The sequence below is a fragment of the Staurois parvus genome, unplaced genomic scaffold (genome assembly GCF_062004578.1).
Source record: "Staurois parvus isolate SC_StPar_1 unplaced genomic scaffold, SC_StPar_1.0 ptg001680l, whole genome shotgun sequence".
Classification (NCBI taxonomy): Eukaryota; Metazoa; Chordata; class Amphibia; order Anura; family Ranidae; genus Staurois; species Staurois parvus.
In genome coordinates, this window is record NW_028319476.1 from 245,267 (window position 1) to 258,084 (window position 12,818).

Here is a 12,818-nt window from a genome sequence, read left to right on the forward strand (position 1 = left end):
TATTTGTCTGACCTACAAGTGCCTCTTTAATGTAAATGTAAGCAAGATGACTGAATGATCAAAAGCAATGTCAAACTGGCCAAAACACTCAATTTCAGTGGGGGTTGAATAATTTTGGACACAACTGTATGGGTCGATGATCGCAATGTATCTGAGCGTTGCAGCATCAGACAGGCTAAACGCTCACCATCCATTGTAATCTGCCAATGTCTGGCCACTCTTAGTCCACCAATAGATATCCACATTTTGACATGATTTGTATGAATTTATGGACAAGACCATACACCTTGAATTAAAACGGTTATAAACCTCTACATATACCCAGTGAAGTGACTGGCCTCAAGTGATAAACAGAGATGAAACAAATCCTCCTACAAAACATGTACCTGTCTATCTGCAGTCTTCTTTTATCTATAGTACATCCATTCAAAGTGCTGAATTTTAAAGCTTGTTTGAAAGTTCAGAAAAACAGACGGCAGGGAGCTGAAGTTACTCTGCAGAGCTCAGTGTGGAGATCTCTGAGAGCGGATTGAAAAAAAGAGACCTACCCCCCTCCACACAGCTCACAGGAACAGAGCTGAGGCTGTCAATCTGCTGGAGGTCCCTCTTCTGTCACATTTTTTACTTGGTTATAAATCCTTGGTGGTGCTGAATGTAGGACCCCCACATTCATAAACTTAACAAAATAGATCTAGGATAAAAAAAAAAATATATATAAACATATTCAAAATCTAGAAAGGGGAAAAGAAGATAGCAACCATCAGAAATAGTGAAAGAGCATATACCTTACCCCTGTCCTATTGCGGTTCTATCACAGATTAAAATAGTTATTGTATATGACATATTGTAATATTTGGGGATGTTTAGCTCAGTGGTAGATGCGTTTTCAAGTGCAGTTAGCAGCTTTAATCCTCCTGAAGAAGCAGGTATAATTTCCTGCGAAACATGTTGAGGAATTGCTATCCATTTCTGAACTGAATCTGTTCACAACGAATGCTCCAGGATCAGTATAATGTATGATCAGACTATTGTATGTTTGTAATGGTTGCTCATGTTATGGGCTTTTATACCTGTACTATTTTTGACATATAAATTTTGTATTAATAAAGGCTATTGGGGAGGTAATCTCCCTCTTATATTTTTAATATCAGTGTCTTGTGCGTTACTCCTTGGGGCACCTCAAAAGTCCAGGTGTAGAATTTCTCCATATATTTTTTACTTGGTGTAAATAAAACTTGTCAGAAGTAATTCATACAGATAGCAGAAGAATGAAGCAGTAGACAGAAATGACACACTCTATACTATACACACTATCATATTTCATGGTTGAGGTTTACAACCTCTTTAAGTCTTATCTCAAGGGCCCTTTCACACTGCGGTGTTGAAAAAACACATATAGATTACTGGTGCATTTTTAATGTGTTTTCTGGATGCCTGACTGCAGTCATGCACCTGTGAAACATGGACAGTGTGACTGCAAAAGTGCAACAAAAACACATACAGTGTAAGTTTTTGATGTATTTTCCATTTGTTTCAACGGGGAGGTGTGTTTTTGGTGCACTCTTTAACCACCTCCCGCTCGCCATATAGTCCAATGACGGGCGCAAGGTGGTTCTCTTGTTCTGGGAGGACGTCATATGATGTCCTCCCATTCTCACCGTGCATGCGCGGCTCAGGGAGCGCGCGGCGATCAGCGGTGCACTGTGTCCCTCGGACACAGCGGATCACTGATCTACGGAAAGAGCCAAAGATGTCGGCTCGGTCATGTGATCAGCTGTGTCCAATCACAGCTGACCGCATGTAAACAGGGAAATGCCGGTTATCGGCATTTCTCTCCTCACGCTGACAGCTCGAGAGGAGAGCCAGTAATCGCCATTCCGCGGAGGGGACATGTACACTGATCATCAGGTTGGCCCCAGAAGTGCCACCTGTCAGTGTCCATCAGTGCCAGCTGCCAGTGCTGAACAGTGCCACTTGCCAGTGCCACATATCAGTGCATACCAGTGCACATCAATGCCACATATCAGTGCCCATCTGAGCTGCCTTTCAGTGTCACCCATTATTGCCAGTCAGTGCCACCTATCAATGCCAATAAGTGCCACCTATCAGTGCCGCCTATCAGTGCCAGTCAATGCCGCCTACCAGTGCCATATATCAGTGCTGCCTTTCAGTGCTCATCAGTGATGCCTGTCAATGCCCATCAGTGCCACCTACCAGTGCCTCCTCATCAGTGTCCATCACTGCAGCCTCATTAGTGCACATCAGTGAAGGAGAAAAATCACTTATTTACAAAATTTTACAACAAAAACTAAGAAAAATCTTTTTTTTTTTTCAAAATTTTCAGTGGTTTTTGGTTTAAGAGAAAAAAAAATACCACCAAAATAAAGCTCTATCTGTCACAAAAAAATGATAAAAATTTCATATGGGTACAGTGTTGCATGACTGCGCAATTGTCATTCAAAGTGTGACAGCGCTGAGAGCTGGAAATTGGCCTGGGCAGTAAGGGTGTATAAGCGCCCTGTAGGCAAGCGGTTAAAGATGCACCAAAAATGCAGCATGCAGTCCTTTTTTTTTTTTTTTTTTTTTTTTTTTTTTTCTAAAGTCGCAATTTAGAAGAATGGTATTTACAAGAGATCAAGAAAAAAATATAATATATATATATTCACACTTTGGCCAAAAGTAGATTTTTTGGGGGGCAAAAGAAACAAAATATCCAAAATGTCAGTGCTCATCCCCGTGAACTGGGAATATATGTCAGACAATGCCGGGCAGAACGATCGGGGTCACCATGGGGGGTGAGAATGCTTTGCGGAGATTAAACGACTCTTCACATTGTGGACGCTGCTCCGGCCGGCTTGCTCAGCATGCAGTACTTTTAAAAACGGACCGCACTCACCGTGCATTGGTGTGAAAAGTTCCATATGATTTAAAGGGATACCTTTTTCATGCATTTTGTTTCCATTTTTTAAATATCAAAATTGCAAAAAAACTGATGAGTGTAAAAGGGCCCTAAACAGTAGCGGTCGTTCAATCATTCAAGATCTATTGGCCAGGGGAAATGATCAAACCAATTTATGGAAAGATTTTTCATAGGAAAAGTCTTTTGGAGGTCAGATCTTTAACCCCCATTTGAATGGACTCCTGTGCCAGTGACACGCAGGGAAGAAGTCACTGCACTTCTTCCGAAAACGCAGCCCGCTCGGGAACCTCGGTTCCCAGTACGGTTGTGATTTCCAGTTCGGGCGGCGTGCTATTAGAACTAGTGGCACCTGCCCGCAGGTCCACATTTCTCTGTGCAGGTGGTGCGGCTGCACGGATTTTCGTGCGGATCCGTAGCAGTACCACCCGCACAGATGTGAACCTAGGGTTAACCTCTATGTCTTGTTTCTGGCTGCTCTTTGTGAATTCATTTGGGCCAGATCTGCAGTGTGAAGGCTGTATTATGAACTTTGTTAAAGAATTGTTCTTATTGTGGGACTCACTAAAATGCATACTCAGGGGAAGCCTTTTTGGTGATTTATTTAACTGTGCTTTAGGTGACAAGCAATTCATATCACAAGAATCAACCTTTTTTTTCCCTTTTCCTAAATGGGCACTTGTGAACAGAAAATGGAGAAGGACCTGAGATGTCTAGTATGATGAATCTAGACCTCTGTTCTTAGTTCTCATAAATTGATTGGAGATGTACAGTCCAAAAAAAGTCTGGAAATCATGTTATCAGAACAGAATGTCTTAATCTTGTCAGACAAGGTTATTTGGAAAGTGCCAATGTCAAGGGCATCAGCAGTCAGACTGAGCAAGGCAATACAACTGTATGTTTAAATGCCACTATTACGTGGGGATTGTAAAATCATTGTACTTGTTTGTTTAGTGGGTCATACTCCTGCATCCTGTGGTGATTAGTGTAGAACATAGGGCAGGGTAATTTCACCCACACTTTGACCTGTGATCTGCTTTCTCACCTCTGTACTAGGTTGGATATGGAATACTACAAAATATGAATCACAGCTTTGTAAAGGCCACACTAAAGTGAAGGGAGTGAGTTAAAGCAGACTTTGCATTAAGTTATTAACATGGCTCCTTCATGTTTGAGGTCAATAAGATGTAAAGAAAAAGGTTTATTATTATTATACAGTATTTATAAAGTGCCAATAGTTCGCTCAGCACTGTACATTACAAAGGGGGACAGAACATGTGACAGAACAATAACAATACAGTGCGATACATGAGGGGTTCGAGGGCCCTGCTCCTTGGAGCTTACAATCTAGGAGGGAGGGGATAGTGGTACGGGAGGAAAAGCTGTGGGGGATGGAGTGGTAGGAAGAGTGGAGGAGATCGGCAGTTAGCAGAGGGTGGGGTAGGCTTCCCTGAAGAAGTGGGTTTTTAGGGTGCGCCTAAAGGAGAGGAGAGTGGGTGATAGTCTGATGGATTGGGGTAGGGAGTTCCAGAGGATGAGCGATGCCCTGGAGAAGTCCTGGAGGCGGGCATGGGAGGAGGAGACCAGGGAACTGGAGAGTAGGAGGTCTTGTGAGGAGCGAAGAGTACGTGTTGGGTGGTATTTGGATATCAGGTCGGTGATGTAATTTGGGGCAGTATTATGGACATATAAAGAAATGCTACAGTGAGCGCTTCAAAAGTGTCAGCAGCTGAACATTCAAGGTATATGCATATAAAATCCTAATATAAATACAGATATGTAAATGCAGCGCTGTATGATATTAGCAAATATGGATGATGGTTACAAACTGGAAGTAAAAAGTCACAAATGAAATGCAGTCCTGTAATGGTGCTCGCTGTTTTTCTAGTGCAAATGATAGAAATGCGCACTAACCAGGGAATCTTCAGGATATTTATATACATATGTATTATCAATACGCTTCTGGTTAGTGCGTAGTATTATGGACAGCTTTGTACATCAGTGTAAGCATTTTGAATTTGATCCGTTGGGCAATCGGAAGCCAGTGGAGGGAAGTTTAGAAAAGAAGCTTTTGACCCTGCTCGCTGCATATTGCTGTTTGTAGCATGATTTGAGCCATGCTAAGAGCTTCTAGTGTGGTGTGCTGGGCATGGGATGTTTCTTTATTCCCCCAATGCTGCATTAAACCTTGCTAAGTCTATAGAGACTTCTGAAGCTGTGAGTGAATGAGCAATCAGGAGTTTGTTATCTATATAGTCTGCGCTAACCCTTTATGGCAGTTCCAGAATACACTCCTCTGCGGAGAAACATTTAAGATATTTTCTGCACCAGTCAGTGCCGCTAGTATCTGGTATTCAATTAAGGTACCTTTGAAGAATGTAATTTTATTTTACAGATTAGTCATAGTAGACCATAATCTAGGTTATCCTTTTTCAACCAGGGTACCCTGGAATCCAGGGGTGCCTTCAAGTGTCAAAATGCCTAAAAATTGTATACAAGCCAGTGGGTGGATCAAGCCTGCTTTTCAGTTACACAAAGCCACAGGTTTTTATCGTGCACCATTACAACCTTCCAGTAGCCAGCGTCCTAACCAACAATGACATCATTGGTTGGTTGATGATGTTAGGTGCCTGCACAGCATCCTTGTTTTCCCCTCCACTGCCCCTCTCCATCAGCACATTAGCTGATTGAGGGAGAAACTGAGGGGGAAGAGAAACATTGGAATACTAGTCAGTACCAGTGTATAAGGTGTATTTGCTTTGGAAAAATAAATCACCTCTACCGTTGGGTGTCTTATGTGTGTGTATTTTGCTGCTTTATGTGAAACTATTTGATTAGTTTTTTAGAATGGGGTGCCTTGGGATTGTGCAGAATTTTAAAGTGTGCCTTGACTGGAAAAAGGTTGAGAAACACTGATGTAGGTGGCAACAGTGGATTTAAAGCCAGTTTAAAATGTTTGGATAAAGTGGTAAAGGGTTAAAACCTATGTCAGGTTTTTGTTTTTTTGCAGTCTGTGGGGAGATTTAATCTATTTGTCCTAGTGAGTTCTATTATCAAGACTGAACAGACATAAGAAGCCATATCTCTGAGCTGTCACCAGATGAGCTTGAAAATCGTCCATTGGGGACACTTTGGAACATTTTCTCTTGTTTCTACAGGACTGGAAATATAGGGAAATCGTTCCAGTGGGACATAAGTGGTCAATCAGAGGTTTTAGATCCATACTCTATCCAAAATGAACAAAACATTTTGGCTCTAGATCTTCATTATTACCCGAGAATGATTCTTGGGAATATAGGGCTCCCTATTTGTATTTCACCACATTACCCCTTGTTTTTTAATTTATTTGGACTTCCTAGTAAACTCCAGAGAAACTTAAATCTGGTTTATTAAAAAAAAAAAAGCATAAGCACAGTATGTGACCTTTTTTTCTTTGTGTAGATTGGTTCTAGAATTTTTAAAAAAGAATTCAACATAGGAAAATGTATTTGGGTGCTTTTGCTTTGTTTTGCTCATCAAACCTTTTGAAGCACTTGCTTTAATTGCCATAATGCTCATTTACTTTCGAAACCTACCCGCACTTTGGCTGTGTTGCTGTAGGTGACACCTATGGGTTATAATTGGGTACTGCATGTTGTTAGTAACAATTTAGAACAATATTTCTCTTGAAATGTTCTTGACTTTTTTCGGAAAAAAGAATCTGATCAACTGAAATAGCTTTTGAACTATAAAGACATAAAAGGTTTATTTATTAAAGTGAAGCGAAAATTGTTGCCTCTTTATAAACCCTGTATAATAATAATAAACTGTCTCCTTATTTAATATAGAGCTCGCTGGCAGAGACACTGGACAGCACAAGCAGCTTAGACCGGCAGCGGATGGACATGATATATACAGTAGAGGATGTACCTCCTTGGTATCTCTGCATCTTCCTGGGCTTACAGGTATGTTGGTTTTGAGATTTGATAAACAAGACTGTCCACCTTTATGGCTGTAATTCTTATAAACGCTATAATGTAACTGTATTCCATTTGCTCATTATTTTCCCCCGAAGTGGGCCTCTTATAGCTGAAAATAGCCTGACTTCTTCTCCATGCTGGGCAGTATTTACAAGATCCAAACAGAACAGAGAATCAGCTGGGTCGTAAATTTTCCAGTTAGCTCAAAGTTCAGCATGATGGTCAGATAAGGACAATCATTATGCGTGATACAGTTGCTGAAGGCATTAGGCTGCAAGTTTCAGAGGCATTGAGAGGCTGGAGAGAAGGCAGACTGTCACAGACCTTGAAACAAACTAACACCAGACAACTCTGCAGCAGAGACAGCATAATATCCCTGGCACAAGTCTCACATGTGTCATTACGGGGTCCTTTGGCTGCATTCACATAATTGATATGGTCAGTGAACATGTAAAACTGCGTCTTAACCTCCTAAGAGTAAAAACTTGCTTCAGGTATATACGTAGTGATTTATAGTTTGCCTTGTGGGTAACTTGGCCATGTATGAACTGGTTTGTATTGCTTGCCTACATGGATCTTTGACCAGCCTTAGGTTAGCCATTAATGCACAGATTTGCTGGCTGAACAAGAGAAAAATAGTCAATCCCCCATCCAAAATAAACACCATGGATGGAAGAACGTCCAGTGCCAGCTATTGTATTCACACAGCCATGACAGCTGGAGCTGCCTGAATATTTGAACCATGACTGCATCTGATAGAACAAGGTCACTGTTCAATAATTTTCCTCCTGGCTCAACTGATTTTTAAGTTGACTTTTGCTGAGTAAGTTGGTAATGACAGTCACCTATGGTTTGAATTTCAGCTTGTTTAGCAGGAAAATGCTGAAATTCAAGCTGTATAGCCAGCTTTAAATGTCAGGAATGCCAAATAAAATGGAAACTATACTACACAATTAAAATTGTTTTACTTGGTTTATCTAAACCAGACCTTCTCAACCAGGGGTCCGTGGAACTTCATGGTTCCCTCAGAGGTTTCTCAAGATGTGGCTAATTGATCTTTTACCTGATGGTGCCTGAAAATTCCAGGTCCAACGCCACTTATCACAGCCAGCAGGTTGACTCCACTGCTTTTTTTAGCTGACTGTACGGGTTGCTTTCTGATCATCACTGAATGTAGGGGAGCATTTTTCCCACTGATCACCATTGTAAGGGACATTCCTTCGTTTGATCCCAATTCAGTAATTTTGGCAGAGGTTTCCCAAGACCAGAACATTTTTTCAAGAGTTCCTCTAGTGAGAAGCTGTTCTAAACCCTTAATTTGATACTGTGTATCATAAACAACTGGAGTTTTATCATAGGATACAGTTTACCTTTGTAATGTGGTAAAAACACATTTTTTACTGCGTTTTAACAAGGAGCAGTGTGAAAGTAACCTTGGATTTATTTTAATCTGAAACATAATATAGCAATACAGTAACTGGTCCATATTGTCAGATTGATAGTCCTAAAATAGGAGGGTCATCTTTTCGATTTAATTTACATCAACTTTTTATAGGACTACCCTCGCCTTCTATTTAGTTAATTTAGATTGTAAGCTCCATGAGCAGGGCCCTCCAATTCCTTCTGTATCGAACTGTATTGTAAGGCCTCTTTCACACTCGCGTTCCGTACGTCCGTCTTTCATCTGTCCGTTTACGGATGAAAAACAGACATCTATGTATTTCTATGGACTAGCGGATGTAAACGGATGATCATCCATTTACATCCGGTAATGTCCGCATCCGTTAACATCTGTTTTTTTTTAACAGAAGAAAACCCGGAACAGATGTCAACGGATTGTATGCAGCCCGGCAGGTCAGGAAAGGGGGGAAGAGAGAAAAAAAATGAGCCTGAGAAATGAAAATGTATATATGCCAGTCCAATTACTACTAGATAATATACTAGCCTACTTTAGTTGGACTGACGCTTTCCTTGAGTGCTGTGAAGATATATGCAATGGACTCAGGAGAACATTAGGAAGTGTTGGGATTTATGGCAAGTTCTTCAGAAACTGACAGTGCCAACTTCCCAACTGAAACAATTTAAGCTAAGCTATCAAAGGAATCATTAGTGACAGGGCTGTCTCTTAGGATGAATGAGGACTGAGATAAATCTCAATGTCTGTTGCTGTGGTCATACACCCTTAGGAGAAGTGAGCCAGTCAGCTTAGATTATATCAGGGTTTAGTCTGTATCTATCCCTGTATAATCATGCTTTCTCAAGCAACATTTCAAATGAGGCCTTACAGCTATTAATGTGCCTCAGACCTCGCCTGGCACTCTGTTTACTCAGCACGTCATCATCTTTTACCTGTAAGTTTGTTTCAGTAGCATAGTCATCATTGCTTGTATTTGGAATATATTTGTAACAAATATAAGGGGCTTCATTTTTAAGTGTTCTGTGCTCATTCACTTGGCCACTCAAGCACTGAACTTTTAGAAAATTTCATATTGTAAGTATCAGTAGTTTGAATACCATATTGCAGCATTTTGTGTGTTTTTTTTGCATATGTGCTGCAGCGTCACTCAGCACATTGCATGGCGTCCCACATTGCATAGCTGTCAGATAAAGTACAGACTGCCATGTTTTTACTTGCATTACAGCATACAGCTTTGTGGTGCGAATGAACCCTGAAACCACCTATTTTGATTTTCTGTTACAGATAGAGTAATCCTTAGAGTGTTACTACCCACAATAGTAAAATCAGTTTGTATATGTAATAAAGCATGCTTGTTATACTCACTGTGGAATCTAAGGGGTTAAACATCTGCATTGTGTAAATAGGCTGTTTGACTCTGTCTTCTCTGATCCTCTCTTTCTTTACTGTCCCCAATCCATCTTCTGAGCTCTAGGAGTCACTCTACACATGCTCTGTTTGTTATGTATGGATGGAGAGTTTTTTTTCTTTGAGAGGGTACATGTGATCAGCACAGGGCCAATCAGCACTGTCCAGGCAGAGGTTCAGGGGTCATGCAGTCTTGCAGGACAGTCAGAGGAGAATGGAAACTCCTCGCACTAGCTTTAACCAGTTCTCGATCAGACAGTGATAGAAGTTACAAGACTGCTATATATTGCTGATGAGAGAAAGTTAGCAGTTTTATATTTACTAAAATAATTGCACTTCCATGTTGTGTGCACTGTAAGAGACCAGATATAGTGAATGTGGGTTCCTAGGTTTAGTAACACTTTACAGCTGGGCATAGATGTTTTGAAATTTGTCTTGTACAGCAGGTCTTTTAAGCTGGAAAACGTTGTCCATCAATGGCTGCAGCCACTGACCAGTGTATTTTGACAGCAGTGAGAGTCGCTGTCAGAATACAATGTCCTGGTGGGGGGCGGGGGGTTGAGGATGGGGGAAATTCCATCATCCTTCTTGCTTTTGTGGATGACGGAATCTGTTAGTTTTTTTTTCGAGCTGAACAAAAAAAAAACCAGTCTATGCCCAGCTTACTTATTCTGATGACAAAGAAGCTGTTCCCAATACAATTCTGACCTTTCCCTTTAACAGCATTTAAGACTGAAACTACTGATCTGATGGCACATGAACACATCAAAACATTTACAAATGTGAGGAATTCCTTCACTTTGCAGAGATTTTTTTTTCTCTCTTCCTGTTGTGTTGCTGGGACAAGAGTTCAAGGGAAATCTCCAGGAAAAAGACAGCCAAAAGAAAAATCCTGCTGGAGGTTCTAAGCATTCCCTGCTCTATACACTGCTAAGAAACCATGTTTGGTGTTAGATTTACTTCTATAAACCTGACAGGTCCTCCCACAGGTGGACCATGAAATGCCTACAACAACCTTTAGTAGAAGTGAAGTCCGCTTCTCTACACCCAGAGATCCTGTGGTCCTAAAAGCACACTATATTCAATGCTTCAACTTCCGCCCCAAATGAAACCTGTTCATCAGATTGATGCCATTAAAGTCCGGTTTCTTTTTTGTTTTGTTTTTTTGTTGTTTTTTTTCTGGGTGGAGTTGGGTAAGAGTAATGTGAAGAATGACGTTATATTGAACTTTACTGCTGTGTGTTAGAATGCTGATAACGAGCGAGAACTGGATGTCCTTTCATTCATAGGAGGTGGCATTTGTGCTTCGCTGTTCTTTTCCGCTGTCCTTTCATACAATGTAATCACTGTTTATCCCGGAATGTCAGTTATGACTACATCTACATCTTCTCATAAAATTATCCCGCTCAGCCTTTATCTCATATGGACTTGTAACTCATTGCAGACAATCAATGATCATTTATTACCTGAATTGACTGCACTGAACCAACCAAGCTGCTCTCATTTTATAGTTTGCTTCACATTTCATTGAAATATTTCCAGCATGGGAAATGCAGATCTGGTTGTGGTTAAAACTTCCTCCCTACAACAAACACCTAAACATGCTGCAGTCCAGCAATTGAAACTTAACTCCAGATATAAAAGGTGCAAATGAGTGCAACTTTGTATTCATTAATACAGTATTATATGTACAGTTGTGTCCAAAATTATTCAACCCCCAATGCTGTAAAGGGGTTTAGGGACTATAGTGTACATTTGGAATTGTATTCAGAATCAAATCCTACAAGGACGTTGTAACTACCCAAATGCAACTAAAATGACATCAATTGTTTATGTAATACAGTAGTAAATGGTTCTTATGTGGTTTCTTCATTGCCACAATTATTCAACCCCTTAAAGACTACCACTCTGAAGAACAGAGGTTCATACAGGTGCTTTCCATCAGGTATTGAAAACACCTGTGGATGTCACCGAGCAGCAATCAAGCATAATAAGCACCAATTAGGCAGCTTTAAAATGACTGTGATACTCAGCTCCTTCTAGACATTTACTGGTGTGGTTACAAACATGGTGAAGGCAAGAGAATGGTCCAGGAAGACAAGAGAAGAGGTGATTTCTCTTCACAGGAAGGGCAATGGCTATAAGAAGATTGCAAAGATGTTAAACATACCAAGAGACACCTTAGGAAGCATCATTCGCAAATTCAAGGCAAAGGGCACTGTTGAAACGCTACCTGGTCGTGGCAGAAAGAAGATGCTGACTTCGACTGCTGTGCGCTACCTGAAGCGTAGAGTGGAGAGAAGTCCCCGTGTGACTGCTGAGGAACTGAGAAAAGATTTGTCAGATGTGGGTACAGAAGTTTCAGCCCAGACAATAAGACGCACACTGCGTAATGAAGGCCTCCGTGCCAGAACTCCCAGGCGTACCCCCTTGCTGTCTCCAAAGAATAAGAAGAGTCGACTGCAGTATGCCAAAAGCCATGTGGACAAACCACAAAAGTTGTGGGATAGTGTTCTGTGGACTGATGAAACAAAATTAGAACTGTTTGGGCCCATGGATCAACGCTATGTTTGGAGGAGGAAGAACAAGGCCTATGATGAAAAGAACACCTTGCCTACTGTGAAGCATGGTGGAGGGTCAATCATGCTTTGGGGCTGTTTTGCTTCTGCAGGTACAGGGAAGCTTCAGCGTGTGCAAGGTACCATGAATTCTCTTCAGTACCAGGAGATATTGGATGGAAACGTGATGCAGTCCGTCACACACCTGAGGCTTGGGAGACGTTGGACCTTTCAACAGGACAATGATCCCAAGCATACCTCCAAGTCCACTAGAGCATGGTTGCAGAGGAAAGGCTGGAACATTTTGGAGTGGCCATCGCAGTCACCAGACTTAAATCCGATTGAGAACCTCTGGTGGGACTTAAAGAAAGCAGTTGCAGTGCGCAAGCCTAAGAATGTGACTGAACTGGAGGCCTTTGCCCATGAAGAATGGGCGAAGATACCCGTAGATCGCTGCAAGACACTTGTGTCAAGCTATGCTTCACGTTTAAAAGCTGTTATAACTGTAAAAGGATGCTGTACTAAGTACTAAGATTGAATGTCACTTGGGGGTTGAATAA

General features: G+C 41.2%; 1 protein-coding gene across 2 annotated transcripts in view; it reads left to right on the plus strand.

Annotated features, from left to right (window-relative positions):
* Positions 1–12,818, plus strand: part of LOC149434774 (solute carrier family 23 member 2) — a 229,184-nt gene that overhangs the window by 149,277 nt on the left and 67,089 nt on the right. For both annotated transcript variants that reach the window (XM_089663408.1, XM_089663409.1), the window contains one exon: positions 6,745–6,861. In XM_089663408.1, coding sequence (XP_089519534.1) covers positions 6,745–6,861 — 117 coding nt within the window. The remainder of the gene's footprint in view (positions 1–6,744; positions 6,862–12,818) is intronic.